The sequence below is a fragment of the Hyperolius riggenbachi genome, chromosome 7 (genome assembly GCF_040937935.1).
Source record: "Hyperolius riggenbachi isolate aHypRig1 chromosome 7, aHypRig1.pri, whole genome shotgun sequence".
NCBI classification, from domain to species: Eukaryota; Metazoa; Chordata; class Amphibia; order Anura; family Hyperoliidae; genus Hyperolius; species Hyperolius riggenbachi.
In genome coordinates this window covers 271,371,921-271,390,929 of record NC_090652.1, presented here as the reverse complement: position 1 = coordinate 271,390,929, position 19,009 = coordinate 271,371,921, and the positions used below count along the sequence as shown (strand labels likewise).

The 19,009-nt window shown below is 44.2% G+C and overlaps 1 protein-coding gene across 2 annotated transcripts in view; it reads right to left on the bottom strand.

Moving 5' to 3' along the window:
- The window catches only part of CYTIP (cytohesin 1 interacting protein), a 50,517-nt gene that overhangs the window by 8,560 nt on the left and 22,948 nt on the right, over nucleotides 1–19,009 (bottom strand). For both annotated transcript variants that reach the window (XM_068245751.1, XM_068245752.1), the window contains 4 exons: nucleotides 15,600–15,654; nucleotides 12,600–12,696; nucleotides 9,251–9,344; nucleotides 8,715–8,781 (listed from right to left, as the gene is read on the bottom strand). In XM_068245751.1, coding sequence (XP_068101852.1) covers nucleotides 8,715–8,781; nucleotides 9,251–9,344; nucleotides 12,600–12,696; nucleotides 15,600–15,654 — 313 coding nt within the window. The remainder of the gene's footprint in view (nucleotides 1–8,714; nucleotides 8,782–9,250; nucleotides 9,345–12,599; nucleotides 12,697–15,599; nucleotides 15,655–19,009) is intronic.

Sequence of the window (19,009 nt, the reverse complement as noted above, 5' to 3'; positions counted from 1 at the left end):
AATAGCAATCAGTGTGTGATGGCTGGGAGGGATGGAGGGGCGCACTTTGGTGTCTCAGCCTTGGGTGCTGGAGGACCTTGTCCCTGCTCTGGGTGCAGTGATTGGGATTACAAATTTGCAGCTGCCTGTCACACACACAGGTAGTCACTGAATTTGCTGGGCCTGGCAGTGGAATTAAGGGGCCAAAAGCCAGCTGCGACTGACTGACAGGGCTGCATATAAATATAATGCAAGTGGACCACACACGAAAAAAAAAAATAGATCACAAGAACAACATTAGCTCTCAAAAGAGCTGTTGAGGGGTGCTTTTTTAGCAATAAGAGTCAGCAAGGAGCAAGCTAAGAAGCCTACAAGAGCCTAACTAAGCTTTGCCTATGAGAGTCTGCAGCAGCTCTCCCTTCTCTAATTACTGCAGGCACACGAGTGAGTAAAATGCCTGGCGCTGCCTGCCTTTCATAAGGGGGGGGGGGGGGGGGGGCCTCCAGGAGGGAGTGTAATCTAATTGGCTACAATGTGCCTGCTGACTGTGATGTAGAGGGTCAAAGTTGACCCTAATGATGCACTATGGGGGCGAATTGAACTTCCGCAATAGTTTGCGGTTCTCCACGAACGCGAACCACGGAAGTTCGCCAGGAACCGTTCGCCGGCGAAACGTTCGGGCCATCTCTAGGCTAGAGTACATGTAGCCCAGGGGATGAGGGTGGAGGCTGATGGAGGAATGTTTTCCTGGTGTGCTGAGGGGCGGAGCAGTGCTTTTGGAGCAGAATTACACACGCCCCCAAAGATAAGCATTACTAAAGGTGAGTATAAATGGATGATGGGGGGTGGGGGGTGTCATTTTCGTCTTTGGATGGGGGGAGGGCGATGTTGAAAGAAGAGTTGAGAACATGTCTTCAAGAGTACTTGCATCAATGATTTTTACTCCATTTTATAATACTATCATGCCACCCATACTTTCAGAAAAAGGTGTTGATTTGTATTGTGCGGTGAAAGCTGTGCTCCTGTCATATACTGCTTGAAAATTGTGTTTTTCCTGTATTACCTCTACTCACCCATGCATGTGGGAACTGACCCTCTGTTACTACTTAACACTCTTGTGCAGATCCTAATAAGCACGTCAGCACACACTGAGCACAAAAGCCAGTTTGCTGAATATTATAAATGCTTTTTTATTTAACCTCCCTGGCGGTTTATTTATTTTGCCAGGGAGGCTGCAATGGGGTTTTTTTTAAATTAAAAAAAAAATATTTCATGCAGCCAACTGAAAGTTGGCTGCATGAAAGCCCACTAGAGGGCGCTCCGGAAGCGTACTTTCGATCGCCTCCGGCAATCGAAAGTAACAAGATAGGCCGCAATGAGCGGCCTATCTTGTTTCGCTTTCCTCGTCGCCATGGCGACGAGCGGAGTGACGTCATGGACGTCAGTCGACGTCCTGACGTCAGAACCGCCCGATCCAGTCCCTAGCGCCGGCCGGAACTGTTTGTTCCGGCTGCGCTGGGCTCGGGCGGCTGGGGGGACCCTCTTTCGCCGCTGCGCGGCGATCGGGCAGCACACGCGGCTGGCAAAGTGCCGGCTGCGTGTGCTGCTTTTTTTTTTCAGAATGAAAATTTATATTACATGTGTAAGTACCACACAAGCTGTTTTGGAATCTAATATTGCTAAAAATGCACCTATATTTTTAAGTCTGTATGATTTTCTAGACAAGACAGGTGATTCAAAAAAACACATGCCCACTTAATCTCCCTCTGCAGTTCCTCTATAGACACACCCAGTTTATTAATGTCTATCCAGGTGCTCAATCAGCTCACCTGTCCCTGGTCCCTTGGGAATTTTCGTTTTTTTTTTCTTTTTTGCTATTTTTTAATACTTAGTTTTCCTTTAAAGAGGTGCTATGGCAAAACATTTTGAAATGCATATGTGTACACACACGTATATAATTATACATTTGGCCCAGCATAAATGCAATTGCAAATTTTCAGGTGCAATCGATCGCAATCGCGTGCAATCGTGATTTCTCGCAAAATTTTGCGATTGCATGCAAAAACGCTAGCGCGGCCTTAAGATGAGTTATCACTGTCTAGTGAATCAAGCCCTAAATGTTTTACTTTCCATGTAGTTGTTACACATAGTAGATATTGAACGCTACTTACTCTGAAACTCTTCCTGACAGGTTTTGGACTAGTCCTTCTCTACATGGAGGATTCTGTCAGAATAGTGGACACATGAACGGGGAAACTGGCTGGCATTTTGGTTCTTTCTTTCTGAGTGGTATCCAAAACAATTAAAAGAAATTTTGAGAATCCCCCATGAGGAGATGGACTAATTCAAACCTGTCAGTAAGAGATTTAGAGCTGTTGAACTATAATACATATTGTGTAAGGGACAGCTACACAGGAAGTAAAACATTTATGGTGCGACCAATCTGGCACAAGTGTATGTATGTGGACATTTGTATTTATATTTTTACAGTTTTTCGCTATAGTGTACTTTTAAAGTGAACCCGAGGTGAGAGAGATATAGAGGCTGCCATATTTGTTTTTTTTCCTTTTAAACAATACCAGTTGCCCAGCAGTCCTGCTGATCTACTGTATTTGGCTGCAGTAGGGTCTGAGTCACAACCCTGAAACAAGCATGTGGCTAATCCAGTCAGACTTCAGTCGGAACACCCGACCTGCATGCTTGTTCATGGTTTCGGGATAAAATATTAGAAACACAGGATCAGGGGGACAGGCAACTTGTATTGTTTAACCTTCCTGGCGGTAAGCCCGAGCTGAGCTCGGGCTATGCCGCGCAGGAGGATTTTTCAGGCCCTGGTCGGGCGATTTGCACAAATTTTTTTTATTACGCGCAGCTAGCACTTTGCTAGCTGCGTGCAGTGCCCGATCACCGCCGCTCTGCGCCTCCGCCCACCCCAGACCCCATGCGCTGCCTGGCCAATCAGTGCCAGGCAACGCTGAGGGGTGGATCGGTGACGTCATCCCGCCATGGCGACGGAGGATGCCCTAATGGAAATCTCGTTTAGAACGGGATTTCCTGACGGGCCTGATCGCCGAAGGCGATCGGAGGGGGTAGGGGGATGCCGCAGCTCAGCGGCTGTCATGTAGCTAGCAATAGGCTAGCTACATGATTAAAAAAAAAAAAATTAAAAATAGTGCTGCGCTGCCCCCTGGCGGTTTTAATTGACCGCCAGGAGGGTTAAAAGGAAATAAATATGGCTGCCTCCATATCCCTCTCATCTTGGGTTCCTTTTAAGTACTAATACACTAAAAGTTTACAGCATTTCTCGAATACTTTTTTTCTCGGTCTTCATAGTAAAACTTTACTTTGTACACCAGCAGCCACATGCTTCTCCTCCTTATCTACAATGAACTCGTTAGACCGCAGTGAAGAGGTTTTTTTTTTCTTTTCACACCTTGTAAAACTGTAGCAAGATCTGAAAACCACACTGCAAGCTGGATGTTTCCACTGGTGAGATTCAGTCACGCAACACTGAAATGCAGACTTAGCAACATGCAAAGTGGGGGAATTATCTTCTGATTTTCAGTAATCCCTTCCCCCACACTTACAACAGCTTCCTTTTTACATCTGAATATTTAATTTATACAACATAAGCAGTGCATATCCATATTGTCCCCATGAGATGGGAAAGCAATAATTCTTTAGAGAAAAAGCACTCTCTTGCAAGACCACTAAAGGCCCGTTTCCACTAGTGCGGCACGATTTCGACGGGAAAATCGCGGCAACGAATCCGCATGCGGTTGCGGTTTCGTTGGCGTTTCTATGCGGATTTTCACGCGGAATATTTTGCGGTTTGCGCAACGCTATTTTAACCATGTCAATGCCGGCATGCATTGACATGGGTTTTTAACCACTTAAGGACCAGGCTCTTTTTTCCTGATCTGTGCTGCGTGGGCTCTCCAGCCCACAGCACAGATCAGGTTTGCAGCATGGCGATCAGACTTCCCTACTTTTTTCCCCACTAGGGGATGTCCTGCTGGGGGCGTCTGATCGCCGCTATCTGTGATTTGCGGGGGGGGGGGGGGGCTCCTCAAAGCCCCCCTCCGCAGCGATTTCCGCCCTCTCTGACCTTCCCCCCTTCTCCCTTACGCTGTGGGCTGCGCAGGAAGAATATCCGTCCTGCGCCGCCTAGGATAGGCTTCAGCCTATCAGATGCCGGTGATCTCTGGCCAATCAGAGGCCGCAGCGCCGTATGATGTAAACAGTTCTATGTTGTATTGCTATCCAGTCCTAGCAGCTCTAGAGTGGTTCTGCATTAAGGGAAAGTAAGCTATTCCTGTGCCTGGAAGTTTTTGTTGCAACTGACCAGTATCTTACTTCTGAAAGCATAAGCTGAAAGATGGAGTGAGCAGGATGAGAGGGGTCAGAGGCAATGTTAGCCGCTTTCTTTCTGCAGCCGCTAGCGTAAAGGTCCTGCAGGGAAGGTAAGCTACAACCAAGTATTCTTTCATGCAGACTGCCCACCAACTCTCACTTTCCATCTTAATTTGATGCCAAAAGCATTAATCTTCAAATTATACATTCAGGCTGCATTTCCACTTGTGCGGTGCGAATCGCTGTGGTAAAAATTTGCATGCGGATGCGAATTTTCATGCGAATTTGCATGAATGACGATGTATGCGAATTTAACCATGGCAGTGCTGGTGTGCTTTTCCATTGTTTCTGTCACGGACGGTTGCGGGGCCGCAGACGCGTCCTGGAACCGCCCGTGAAGAAAAAGCGATCGCACTCGATTCTCTGCATCGATTGCGCTTCAGATCAATAGAACCAAGATTTGATGTGTAGTATCCCTCTACCTAGGAACAGCTGGGGGATCTGTCTTAGCTGAGTAAAAGCCTGGGGGGAGGTGTTAATTAGCTTGGACATATTCCCTGTAGAAGGCACAATTCCCCTGTTAGCAGCTGGCAGGAAGACTGGCCCTGTGACTGCTGATTAAGCCAGAGGTGTAAACTCAAAGTTTGTCTAAGCTGATCTCACATTCAGATGTTAATTGAAGGAGCCAACAGGGCCTTTCATAGAGGAAGATCCCAAGAAGAAATGAATGTACTATATAATCTTTTGCCCATTTACAGAATACAATAAATAGGGTGGTTATGAGAGCGGTATCATTGGATCCGTAGGGTCATGCTGGATCTCTTGATACCAGTCGAGAGGGGCCCGGGGCCCCTACAACCCAGGTATGAATGTACCCAGGACCCTGATCTGCTGCACTAGCCATGTCGGATATCATATTAATCTGTATTTTCCACCAAGTATGAAGCTGTTACCCCCCTAAATATAACGTGTATGGTTCAGGAGTTACAGCATTTCATAAGTTTAGCCCTAAAATCTCTCAGAGGGAATGGACTGGCATTGGTTGGTGACTCAGAGGGGCCGGCATTGCCACACCCCCAAACCAGCTTCATCAAAAGCACCTGGCCAGCAGGCGGGCTGCGAGTCCTCCCATTCCATCCATCTGAGAACATCCTGCGGCCAGCCAGAGGACATAGGGCTGGTGGCCATTTTGCTGACCCATCTGAAACAAAGGACCCATGTGCTAGCGGCCATCTTGATTGGCATCTTCTGTAACCTGGAACAAAGAATTCTGCTGAACTTTGATTGAAACCAAGAGCTTTAAGAACTTGAAACCGTTTTGCTTGAACTTTCAGATTTTCCCACAAAAGGATATATTTCCACAAACCATAAGTATTTTCTCCCTTTTTATTTCATACTGGCTATTACTGTCTTAATAATTGTGATTTTAATAATTGTCTGTATATATTAATTATTTATATTGCGTGAATAAACGACTTTCTCCAAGTCATTCACTGTCCGCTACCCTGCTTATCAGCACACACAGAACTGATCCCGGGTCTCTGAAGATACGCTACTGTTTGTTTGTTGTTGGCTAGACAGAATACCGTGTGTTTAACCGTTTTATTCGCAGGACTAGTCAGTCAGTAAATCGGGTCCACTGGCCCATACCAGTGGTGGTGGCAGATACCGTGGAATCGTGTGTATGTTGTAATTACCCGTATCTCACAGGCTCCCTTCTGGTTTGTCTGCGGCTAATTCTTAACGGTTCCTGCGCATTGACTGCGACCAGAGTTCGCACGATCTGTGCGCTGGCACCTTTTAGAAGGCTAAGTGCGGTCAGGCCACCAGGGCTCCTGTGACAGTTTCTATGCGAATTCGCATGAAAATTCGCATACCCAAACCTCATGCGAATTTTCTATTAAATACATTGTATGCGATTCGCATAGCGGTATGCGGTATGCGAATTCTGCACAGAAAAATGCAAAGGAATCCTGACAAGTGGAAACAGTCCCATTCACTTGTATTGCTATGCGAATTTGCATGCGAAAAACGCATGCAAATTCACGATAGTGGAAATGAGCCCTCAGTGACCGTCTGGGAGGTGGAAAAACTGAGGAAATCCACCTGCTGGCCAAGCAGCAGTAACCCTGTGTTATCCCTCCCAATAGAAACTTGTAGCAAGTCATCTCTGTGAGCAGCAACACCTGATTACTGCTGCTTTGCAAGAAAGTGGATTTTCTCAGCTTTTCCAGCTCTCAGTCCGACACTGTATACATTTAATGTTTGGTTAAAAAAATGTGCTTGCAATCTCCCTCGGCTCTCCTGGTTGTGGCTTTTGCGCTGGTCTAAAACTGCCAAGACGTTCAAATCTCATTCCTTTTCACAACAGTCCCCTGCTTTTATTATCGCTTGGCATACAGAATGCCCACCAACTCCCACTTTCCATCATAATTTGCTTCCTGCTGTAAAAAGCAGTAATCTTTCAATCATGAATGCATTTTGCAATTCTATACATTAAGCAGCTACAATAAATTTCACACTTGAGGCAATCATAGTTACAGCACATGATACAGAGGCGCCAGTAGGATAAAACAAGATAAAAGGTTTAAAACGGTTTAGGTGGCGGTGGTGGGCCGTCCACACACAAACAGACAAAAAATTGCTGTTGATTGTAGAAAAAAAATTCACCACAGAGGTGCCAAGCTATCAATATACTCAGAGCTGTGAGATACTCCGTTCGTTTATTGCCTGATGAAGCGGGATGTTTGCCCGTGAAACGCGTTGCACTTTTATGTAGGAGTATGTGAATAAATTGTGAATTTTTTTTCTACAATCAACAGCAATTTTTTGTCTGTTTGTGTGTGGACGGCCCACCACCGCCACCTAAACCGTTTTAAACCTTTTATCTTGTTTTATCCTACTGGCGCCTCTGTATCCTTGCATATTAAGTTGTCCACCCTTGGTGGAAGGGTGATATACCCTCTTTTCCTATCTACAGAGAGCGACATCTTAGTCCTGAGTGGGGTCAGGCTTAATCTCCCCACCTGCGTATACAGTGGTTGCCTTAGAGCAACCCAGGTTTGTAAGTATAATACTTACTTTTAACATTTTTCTCTATTTGTACAACATACTACACTATATTGGGCTCTCGGTCTCCCTTTTCTCATAGTTACAGCACAATTAAGGGTCAAGAACCCTGCCTAAGGCCTGGAACCCACTGAAATCCGCAAACGCAAAACGCAACCGCTAGCGTTTTGTCTGAGCGGTTTACAAGCGGATTCATGCGCGTTTTCGGTCGCGTTTTGCAACAGTGTATTTTTTTCCTCAGCGGTTGTGTAGCGTTTTGCGTTTCACGTTTTTATCCTCATTGGTCCTGTGAATTATTTTTAAATTTGTTACAGTGTGCTGAACCGCAAAACGCTAGCAAAACCGCTCAGTTTAGGTTTTGCTGAGCGTTTCTGCTAGCGTTTCAATACTTTACATTGAAGCGCTAACGCTCCCAAAATGCTGCAGGTCCTGCGTTTGCGTTTCTGGGAAACGCAAACGCTCCTGTGGAAGTTGCCCCATCCATTAACATCAGCTGAGCGTTTTGGCAAAACGCTAGCGTATTGCAGCACTGCCAAAATGCTCAAAAAAACGCTCTTGTGGGTTCCAGCCCTCAAAGAGTTTACAATGCTCTTATTCTTGAATTAAAGTGATTGTCGCAGGCTGACACTCCCATCTGGCATTTTTGGTTGGAAAAGCTTTAGGCAAGGTGCCGACTAGATTGATTCCAGCTGTGCATAAGAATCACCAACGGATGCCTGGCAATTCCAAAAAGGGTTATGCCAATGTAAATGTATGGAATGGAGCAAGGCCTACAGGAGTGATTGCTTTTAGGCCAAATCACAATCGCGGGTCCTGCAGCATTTTTTTTATGTTTATTATTCACTGCAAAGTATAGGAATGCTGTAATAATGCTTTTCAATGGCTTGTGCAAAGCAATTTTGCAGTGATTTTACTATTCAAACTAAAAAAAAAATCTAAACAACCAAAGTGCATTTTGATTTTTTGCAAAAAAAACGCTACCAAAAAACACTGAGCAGTTACGATAACGATTAACGATCTGCAGTGGGCCCATGGCCTTAGAGTGTTGGCTGTGTTTCTATGTACACATAAAAAATAGGTAAGAAAGCTGAAATAACACAGAGTTCTTTTATTTTATAGACCTGACCTGCAGAGGGCGGCCTTTGTCTCAAGAAAATGTGATTTTATTTTAATGAGAAATTTAAACCATACCGCTTATTTGTAGTTTTGAATAGGAGTGAGAAGTGTTAGGCGTTAATGCTGTCTGTGACCCCACTGATAACATTTCAGTCAATTTAAAGTGAAGCTCCGATGTTCTCAGAAGCCAAAATTACCTTTAAAAGCAGCAGTTTGGCCTGAAGCTCCGATCGCCTAATATCTGTGCTCATTTCCGTTTCCAACCTGCAAAAAAGAAGAAAATATTACATAATGTTTTCCAAGACTAGAGAACAAACAAACTAGAGCAGCTGCAGGGAGGAAGCCAAGGGCTGTGGGGGTGCCTCATATACTCACCCTCTCTGATACAAGCCCCACCCCTCATAGCAGTCTTGTGACCACACAGGTTACTATCAGAGAAGGGAATTCGGGTTGTCATACTGTTATGAAGGAGTCACAGTTGTTATATAACCACCTTGATTATAGGCCCACTGCTTGTAGGGGTCTCCACAGAAGAAGAGAGGAGGAATAGGGGGGGGGGGGGGGGGGGAGGGTGAATCAGAGTTTTGCTGGGGAACCTATGGCTTGTAGACACACCCCTGAGAACAAATTAAGTATATTTATCTCAGTCAATTTGCAGTTGAATGTTTGAAATTATTTTTCTTTATCAGTTTGAATTCCTTCACAGAACAAAGTAACCAGTCACGTTACTCACCTGAGAAAGTTTCCGGATGACCTGATGAGCTCCACTGTCTGCTGGTGAGTGAATCCCTCCATATTTACTCCATTGATGTTGGTCAGCAGGTCACCTGATAATGGAAAACTATAATGTCATCATTCCAACATAAAATGGTCAATAGTATCCAATGTACTTATTAACCCTGAGCGAATATGACATTTTGTGGCTGCCTTATTAGATGGGGCCTTGAAATAGCAGACGCAGGTATTAAACGATGAAATAAACATAGCATAATTTATGCTGTACAAAAATATTATCAATCAATCATCAAAAAATGCTATTAGTGACTCAGAAGACAATAATATTAATTCCTGAGCATACATAAAGGTTGCCATAGCTGAGTAAACCAAATTGTTTGATTTTCATGATTAATTTGTAAAATGATCGATTGTATAGAAAAAATGAATTCATTTTTTCTTTTGTTGAAGAAATCTAGATCTATTATTATTATTAATGTAACCTCCTTAGCGGTATGCCCGACACTGTGTCGGGCATACCGCTCTGTGGCCCCAGGAGTCCCCCATAATTAAATAAATGTGGAAAATGGCTGTAAATTCTCTAGCTAGCACTAGGCTAGCTAGTAAGAGTCTTCGGCACCCCTGGATCCCCGCCGCTCCCCTGCGATCCCCCTGTTTATACGTTACCCCCCTGGATCCAGCGATCGCACAGCCTCCCAGCACAGCTCTGGTCTCTCTATGGGGAGGATCGGGTTTGCGCATGACGTCGGCGACGTCATGACGCCATCACGTGCGATCCTCCCCATAGTAAAGACCGGAGCTGTCCGGGGAGGCTGCGCCGATCGCTGGATCCAGGCTGGGTAATGTATAAACGGGGGAGCGGCGGGGATCGGGGGGTGCCAGAGACTTTTTCTAGCTAGCCTAGTGCTAGCTAGAGGATTTACAGCCATTAGGCACATTTAATAAAAAATCGGGCAAAAAGTAACAAAACCTTCTGAGCGGCGTAATGCTCAGGAGGTTAAATAGGGCCAGGGTATAGCAATACAAAACAAATAATACACAGTTAAAAATACAAGACAGTGATGGATTGCAGCCGATGCAACAAATAAATCAACTACAGATTTGCACACGGGAGTAGAGGTGGTGGTTCCATCATGCTGTGGGGCTGTGTGGCCAGTGCAGGGACTGGGAATCTTGTCAAAGTTGAGGGACGCATAGATTCCACTCAGTATCAGCAGATTCTGGAGACCAATGTCCAGGAAACAGTGACTGCGCCAAGGCTGGAGCTTTCAACAAGACAACGACCCTAAACACTGCTCAAAATCCACTAAGGCTGTGATCTGCAAACTTGGCTCTCCAGCTGTTACGGAACTACAAGACCCACAATGCATTGCGGGAGTCTGACAGCCACAGTCATGATTCATAAAGGCAAATGCATTGTGGGACTTGTAGCACCTTAACAGCTGGAGAGCCAAGTTTGCAGATCACTGCACTATTCATGCAGAGGAACAAGTACAACGTTTTGGAATGGCCATCTCAGTCCCCAGACCTGAATATAATTGAAAATCCGTGGTGTGAGTTAAAGAGAGCTGTCCATGCTCAGAAGCCATCAAACATGCATGAACTGGAGATGTTTTGTAAAAAGGAATGGCCCAAAATACCCTTAAACAGAATCCAAACTCTCATTGGAAGTTACAGGAGGCATTTAGAGGCTGTAATTTCTGCAAAAGGAGGATCTACTAATTCTATTGATTTCATTTCTTTTTTGTGGTGCCCGAATTTATGCACCTGTCTAATTTTGTTTAAACAATTATTGCACACTTTCTGTAAATCCAATAAACTTAATTTCACTTCTCATTTTTTACCGTAACAACCAACAATTTATACAGGAAAATGATGACGATTAAAGAGGAACTCCAGCCTAAACAAACATACTGTCATTAAGTTACATTAGTTATGTTAATTAAAATAGATAGGCAATATAATCTCTTACCCACCCTTTTTTAAAAGAACAGGCAAATGTTTGTGATTTCATGGGGGAAGCCATCTGTTTGGTTGAAAGAAGGTGACAGGGAGCATGAGACACAGTTCCAACTGTCCTGTGTGCTGATCACCCCTCCCAGTTGCTAGGCAACGTGAACAACAACATAGGAAATCCCATCATGCTCAGCATCAGGGAAAAACGCCCGGGCAGTTTTCTTTGATGGGTGGAGCTTAGCTAAAATGCAGCTAAAAATTATGCTTTGGTAAGAAAAACAAAGTTCTGATGCTGTGAAACTGTTAAAGAAACACCAAGCCTTTTCATTTCTGTTGAGTAGATTTTTAGTCCGGAGGTTCACTTTAACAAGGTTGCCCAAACTTTTGCTTCCCACTGTAATTAATAATATGGACTTTATGTACAAGCGGGTTGAAAGTTGATACTGCTTATCTTACTCATCCTAAATACTAAAATCTCTGTCCCTGCGTCGTCCTCTGTACCTGTGTGCTGTCTGTGAACCTCATTGCATTGTGGGAAATAACAGCTTTTTCCAACTGCCAAGCAAGCAATATCTCCCAGTGTGCATAGACTTTGGACAGCGGTGGGGGATGGGCGCGCGTGTGCATTGTGGGAGGGGGTGTCGCAGACGTGGCCTAGTGCCCAATTTTAAATGGGCGGGCCTTTTACTCGTTTATAATAATGTCTCCTACTTTTCTCTCCCCTGTTACATTCAAACTTGTATATAAGCATTCAGTGGATAATTATATTACATTATTAAAGGACACCTGAAGTAAGAGGGATATGGAGGCTGCCATATTTTAAATAGTCTCAGTTGCCTAGCTGTCCTGCTGATCTCTGTGGTTGCAGTAATGTCTGGATCTAACACCTGAAACAAGCATGTGGCAAATCTAGTCAGACTTCAGTCAGAGACATCTGATCTGCATGCTCGTTCATTGCCTATAGCCTGGTATACACCTTCAATTTTGATTTGTCAACACAATCTCACCTCAGCCTGGCTCCAGTGATGTATCGGCGCAGACAGATGCCCGGCTCACCGTGTGGAGTTGGTGTCTCTAAGTCCCGCAGGCTTGCGTGGTCGAGCTTCCTCTGCCATTGCCAGGGTACATAGACACTTGCGCCTCTTCCCCCCTTCCCCTGTGCTTACACCCTGCATTGGAGGGAGCCCACGTTTTTGCCTTGCTCGCATACATCTGGTTCCAGACCTTTTAAGAAGAGCGACCACCCCTAGAGATATCTGGGAATTCCTGCTTTGTCATCTCACCCAACCCTGATTCTAGACTGACTGACTGGCTTGTCACCATTTCTTCATACAACCCAGGCACCCTGGGAACATGTAAACATCAGATCAGGAGATAATATTGGAACTGACCAGCTTTCAGGTCTGCTTGGCTGGATGGGCTGTTTTCATGAACTTTGCAGACGTAAGTCTTCATCTCCGAGCCATGTTCATACTGCAGTCTGTACGTCTGGAAAGCAAGCATAGCCATTGTGTCATAAGGATGTGAAATATTGACATTACTGTCTTTAGGTGGATCTATGCAAAAGTAGACTAGAGAGAGAGAGAAAAGGGGAAATCAAGGTAACACCGTATTTATTGTTAGAAGAGTTTATGTCATATTGCAGAGAAAGTCAGATCTGGCTAACTGAGGAGTGGCCTCCACACAACAAGACCTCTGAAAATGTCCTGTGTCATTTGAAACCAAGATGTTGGCAGTTGATCCATAAACCCATTAGCAGAATCAAAGGAACTATCTCGTTTGAGATCAGCACACTGCTTTTGACCTTAGCCGGCAGAACTCGTGCTGTAAATTCTTGGAATGCTTTGATGTCTCTCTGCCAACAGAGGACATAGAAACTGAAAGCAGAAGTTCTTCTGTTATTATCTCACACTGCCCCCTAGAGACAAGTGGCTATAAATACACATTACAGCAGTACTAATTAGTTGCGAGGAAATGTAACAAATGAGAAGTTAAAAAAAATGTGATAAAATAAATTGGCCTGGAGTACTTGCAAGCCTCTAAATAAATTAGCTGCTAAAGGGTTAAGACCTGTATGTAAAAGCTGGTCATACGCTGGTCAATGTGGCTCAAAGGATCGATCCCTCTCAGATCGACCTGTCATTGCAGCCAAATGGTGCTTGTAGCCAGCAGCTTGGAAGCTGAACTGCCCGACAAACAAGCAGTTCAGCCTCCCATGGAATAAATGCCTTAAAGCGGACCTGTACTCAGAACTTCCTCCCTGCTCTAAAAGATAAGCAACATCATAATAACCTTTAAAGAAAAACATTTATTTGTTACAGCTGATACAAATCCCTCAGTACATCTGCAGTATGTCTACTTCCTGCTTTCTTGGAAGCAGACATAGTGTTAACATCCTGTGTTTACATATTAGCTTCTCTGCTATGGCAGAGGAGATTCCTGAGCTGACACAGCTGAGGGATCAAATTACAACTTGTGCTTAGTCACCGATGAGGGGGAATTGGACAGGCTACACTCTCTAAATACATAGAGAGTGCATGTTTCTGTTTTCCTTCTGTTCTGTGCAATAGTTCAGGTCCACTTTCATGAAATTGATGTAACTCTTTAGATTCCCACACACACCCCGAGCCATAGTTTCTGCTCTGCCTTCCTCCAGTATCTGCTGAGGAAGGTATTTATATTCCAAGCTGGGAGAACTGAGGGATTCATTCACAGGACAGGAGGTGGGGGATTCTTAGCAAGTAGTTTTAGAGGAGGCGGTCATGTGAGGAGATTTAGGAGGACAGAAGCACAATTAAGATGAAACACTGACATCAGAAACAAGTGTTGTTGTTTTTTTATACATAGGCAGAGTGCTGCCAATTCTACATTACATTACTATTTCCCTATCAGTATAAGTGCAGAGTTTATGTACAGTTTATACTGTGCATACTGGAGTGGCATGATAGTCAGGGCTGGTTCGAGCTACTATGGAGACCCAGGGCAAAAGTAACTTGGGGGGAGGTTGATGGAGTGAGTCTACCACCTGTCAGCTACTGTCATGAATCGGCTAGGCACTTACTAACACTTGGCACAGGCAGTAAAGATGCGTCTGTTGTATTGTCACACCTTGGCCACACTCAGTTGTGATTTGATGTGGTTTTCTGCTGCCCGGTAACTGCATCATGTGTCAAAGGCTGACGCATAGGTCGCATCCGTCCTGATTTCAGTGGGACTTTTATGGCTTGGGAGGCATGTCCCGCGGTCCCGTGCAGCTGGTCCCCACATCTGTTCCTCTGTGCTTCATGTGCAGATTGCAGAGTGAGTGTGCAGCACAGAAGCCGTGCTTATCTCATCTCCTCCAGCCAGGCTCCAGGGATTTACTGATCCAGTGGCGTAGCTAAGGAGCTGTGGGCCCCAATGCAAGTTTTACATTGGGGTCCTCCAAGCACGCTATACATAACAATTGATACGGCGCACCAAAACCTGCCAATGGCAACTACAGTGTCAGAGGTGCAAGAAGGGGATGGGAAACAGTGTGGTAATTATTACCACTATTCAAAGTATCTATAGAATTAATTATTATGAGCACAGGCCCAATAGAGAGCTAAAACTGTAGTTGAGGAAGGGCCCTTCGGGGGCCCCTCTGGCCCAAGGGCCTGATGCGGTCGCAACCTCTGCAACCCCTATTGCTGTGCCCCTGTACTGATCTCCTGACACTTCTGACCCCTGTCCCCTGCTGCTTTGGTGTCCTTGTTCCTGTGGTGCCCTAGGCCATGGCCTAGTTGGCCTTGGCTTAAATCCGGCCCTGAGGAGGGGAAGAATGGCACCACTAGATACCAGTTTTCACTATATGGGGGAGGGAGGTGGGCACACTAGACACACACCAGGTTCACTATATGGGGAGGGAGGGGGGGATTTCTGTATGGGGGAGGGAGGGGTGTACAGTATGTAAAATTAGGGCGTGAATGATGGTGTGGAAGGGGTGTGGCTAATCATCCCTGTTTGCTGGCTTCAAAAGTCGGGAGGTATGCAGACGTGTGAGGTTACCTCCCATGTGAAAGAGACCATACTCTGAAGATACCCACTAATGGTACAATTCTCAATGAAGAATGTGATCGTAAATAACATCTAATAATACATTGGTTGTTTCCCAGTTAAAGAACCAAACTGTACTTCCTATCTATCTTAACCGATTATGAAAAAAAACACGTTTTTTCTGATCAACTATATTACCGTTGAAGGATCACCCTTAGAATCATTCACAGTCGATTTTTGGGCATCTACATGGTTTATTTTCTGCCAACCAATCGCATTTATCTGATCGCTTGGGCAATTCTACACTGAAAATGATAGTTAGTGAGACTCGGATAATATTTATGTAACGGTAACAAAGAAGAATGGAACATTACCTGAATTTCAAATCCAAAAGGTTCATTATCCTGCTTTGTAATAACCACTATTCTCCTAAAAAAAATAAAAATTGAGTGAGAAGTTATAAAAATGTTGCAAAGGATAGTGAAGCATTATATTCCAAACAACACTAGGGATACATTTACATGCATTAAGTGAGTCAGGGGCGTTGCTAGGATCCAAAGAGATCTAAGGCACTTTTGAGCACTCCAGATGGAAAATGGGTGTGGCCATGCATCAGAATGTGGGTGTGATCATGGGCGGAGCCAAATTTACATGAAATTAACAGTAGTCTAAGTAGACCTGCTCAGCAAAATGTTGGATGAAGCTCCACTCTCCATTAACACAGAACCCCCCCCCCCCCCCCCCCCCCCAAAAAAAAATGCAGCATATGACATAAATAGGCAGTATCACTTAAACATAACTAGGCAGAGTTACCTGACTTCTGTGCTGGTTGGTCTGGCTTTCTGCTGGGTGGGCTGGCCTGCCATCATAGCATTTCCTGACCTTCTAGTGGACACCCTCCCATACTCCCACGGGCCTCCCATTCAGGCACCACAACTCCCAGCATGGCCCCATAGAAGAACCACGGCTCCCTGCATGTCCCCATAAAGCCATCACAGCGCACAGCACGTCCACATAGAGGCACCACAGCACCCAGCATACCCCGATTAATGCACCACAGCTCCTAGCATGCCCGCCATTTATTTAAGTATTTATATAGAGCCAACATATTATGCAGCGATGTACAAAGTATACTGTCTTGTCACTAACTGTCCCTCAGAGGGGCTCACAATCTGATCACTACCATAGTCATATATCTATGTATGTATCGTGTAGTACATGTATCATAGTCTAGGGCCAATTTAAGGGGACGCCAATTAACTTATCTGTATGTTTTGGGGATGTGGGAGGAAGCCTGAGTGCCTGGAGGAAACCCACACAGACACAAGGAGAACATACAAACTCCTTACAGATGTTGATTACCCAGCGCTGCAAGGCAAGAGCGCTAACCACTACGCCACCATGCTAGCCATTGAGGCAACACAGCTGACTCTGCATCAAAAAAGAAAAGCAGTTGAATCAGGCACTGCAGTAATGACTGTTTTAATGGTGTTTCTGATTGTGAATAAAATCACCATTGTTATATCAAAAAATTGTGACATTCAAAAAGGTAGGTACAAAACATCATCATCTGTAGAAAAATCGTCATATGCAAACATCTTGTGTATTCAAACAGTTGCAAGGAGAAGATGTCCTACCATATCAAAGGTGGCGGTGGTGGGTGCAGGGCAAAAACGGTAGCCTAACGGCCGTTTCGCGCGTCCGTGCTTCTTCCGAGGCTGATCCACGGCCTCGGAAGAAGCACCGCCGTGCGAAACGGCTGTTAGGCTACCGTTCTTGCCCTGCACCCACCACCGCCACCTTTGATATGGTAGGACATCTTCTCCTTGCAACTGTTTGAATACACAAGATGTTTGCATATGACGATTTTTCTACAGATGATTATGTTTTGTACCTACCTTTTTGAATGTCACAATTTTTTAATATAACAATGGTGATTTTATTCACAATCAGAAACACCATTAAAACAGTCATTACTGCAGTGCCTGATTCAACTGCTTTTCTTTTTTGATGCTGATCCTATGTGTATGTTTCGCTTTTAGTCATGAGCACGCAGTATCTGTTACAATATCAAGATGGCTTTTAGAACATCCATCCCTTTTCCCAGTAACACGGCTAGAGACTCTGTAGTGCCGGCAACCCTTCACTCTTTGACAGCTGACTCTGCCTGGGGGCCAACCGGGACACCCCAGAATAGATCTGGTGCACTTGCCACTAATCTTTGAGGCTAGCAATGCCCCTGACGTGAGTTAGTAAGTAACGCAAATGCTCTCCAATCATGGCAAAATGCTTACATTCTCTAATTTATACTTTGTCTGGAAACATACTGTCTACAGTGTGTTACTGGCCAAGGCATGCGTAAACAAATGTGGAGATCAACAGCCCATAGGACTACCCACTCCTTTTTTTGCTGCACATTTTATAACAAAGTTTGAGAATATCACCTAGGTGAAAAGTCAGGATAAAAAGTGAACTGCATGTGGGCCCTGTTATGAAGGTTTATAACCATTGTCAGTATCACTATTTGGAAATTGGAACATGCACACAAGGTCCATTACATAGTTGTCAGGACATTTTTTGTAATTGTATTTTGATTATTGTATATGTCATTTTTCTAACTGGTTTAGTGCGCATTGTCAATAGAATACCATGCGGCTGTCATCCCCTCTAAAATTTTAGCCATGGCTCAACATGACTCTTTTTTTGTTGCGAGTCCCCCTAAAAATCAATTGAAAGGTTATCATGCATTGACAGTTAGGTAAGGTTCAATAGATCACTGGCAGATTTGATAAGAGTAATGAAATCTGCCAGGAAAAATCAGTCTGTGTATGGACAATGCTGTTAACATGCTGTTTTTGCTCAGATATTTGATTAACTGTTACATTTTGAGAACAAGTCAAGTATGGAGTCCTCTGTGAGTCATTTTTGAAAAACGTTTACCAAATCTGAAATTGGTTTGAATCGATTGTTGTAGAGTTTCATGTTATTCAAAACAAGGTTTACTGTTTTTAGCAACTACATATTTGTGGTTTGTCTCATGAACCTGTTACAGACATCTCAAGAAACCTCTGTATGTTCATCACGTATCTTCCTTCCGTGTAAAAAGTAGACCTTAGAGTACGTGAGGCCTGGGGCAAGTGTCACACGCGGGGCCTAGAGCCATAAGTGTAAGCCATATACCATACCACCATGCTCACAGGGTTGTCCACTTCTAATGCAGTACGCCTTATTATTGTTTAAAAACAATTAAGTTTGTTAAAGGCCACTAAGCTAACCAATAAACTGGAGATGGGTACTAGGCTAGCTGGGGCGACTACGGATGGGTACTATGCTGGCTGGGGGGATCCGTTAAAAATGGTGCCAGAGCCTACAGTGTAAAAATGGCGCCGCATTAATTTGCATTATAAAATGATATTTATCGTTTTATGAGTTAAAAAATGGCGCCGCACTAAAGACGATAATTATCGTTTTATGACTTCCATAAAACTATAAATATCGTTTTGAAATGTGTTGGTGTGTGTGTGTGTGTGTATGTGTGTGTGTGTATGAATATGTATATGTACATACGTACATACATACATACATACATTCATACATACATACATACATACACACACACACAAACACACACACACCTAAATAAATACACACACGCACCTAAATAAATACACACACAAACACACACACACATATATATATATATATATATATATATATATATATATATATATATATATATATATATATATATATATATACACACATATATACATATATATTCACA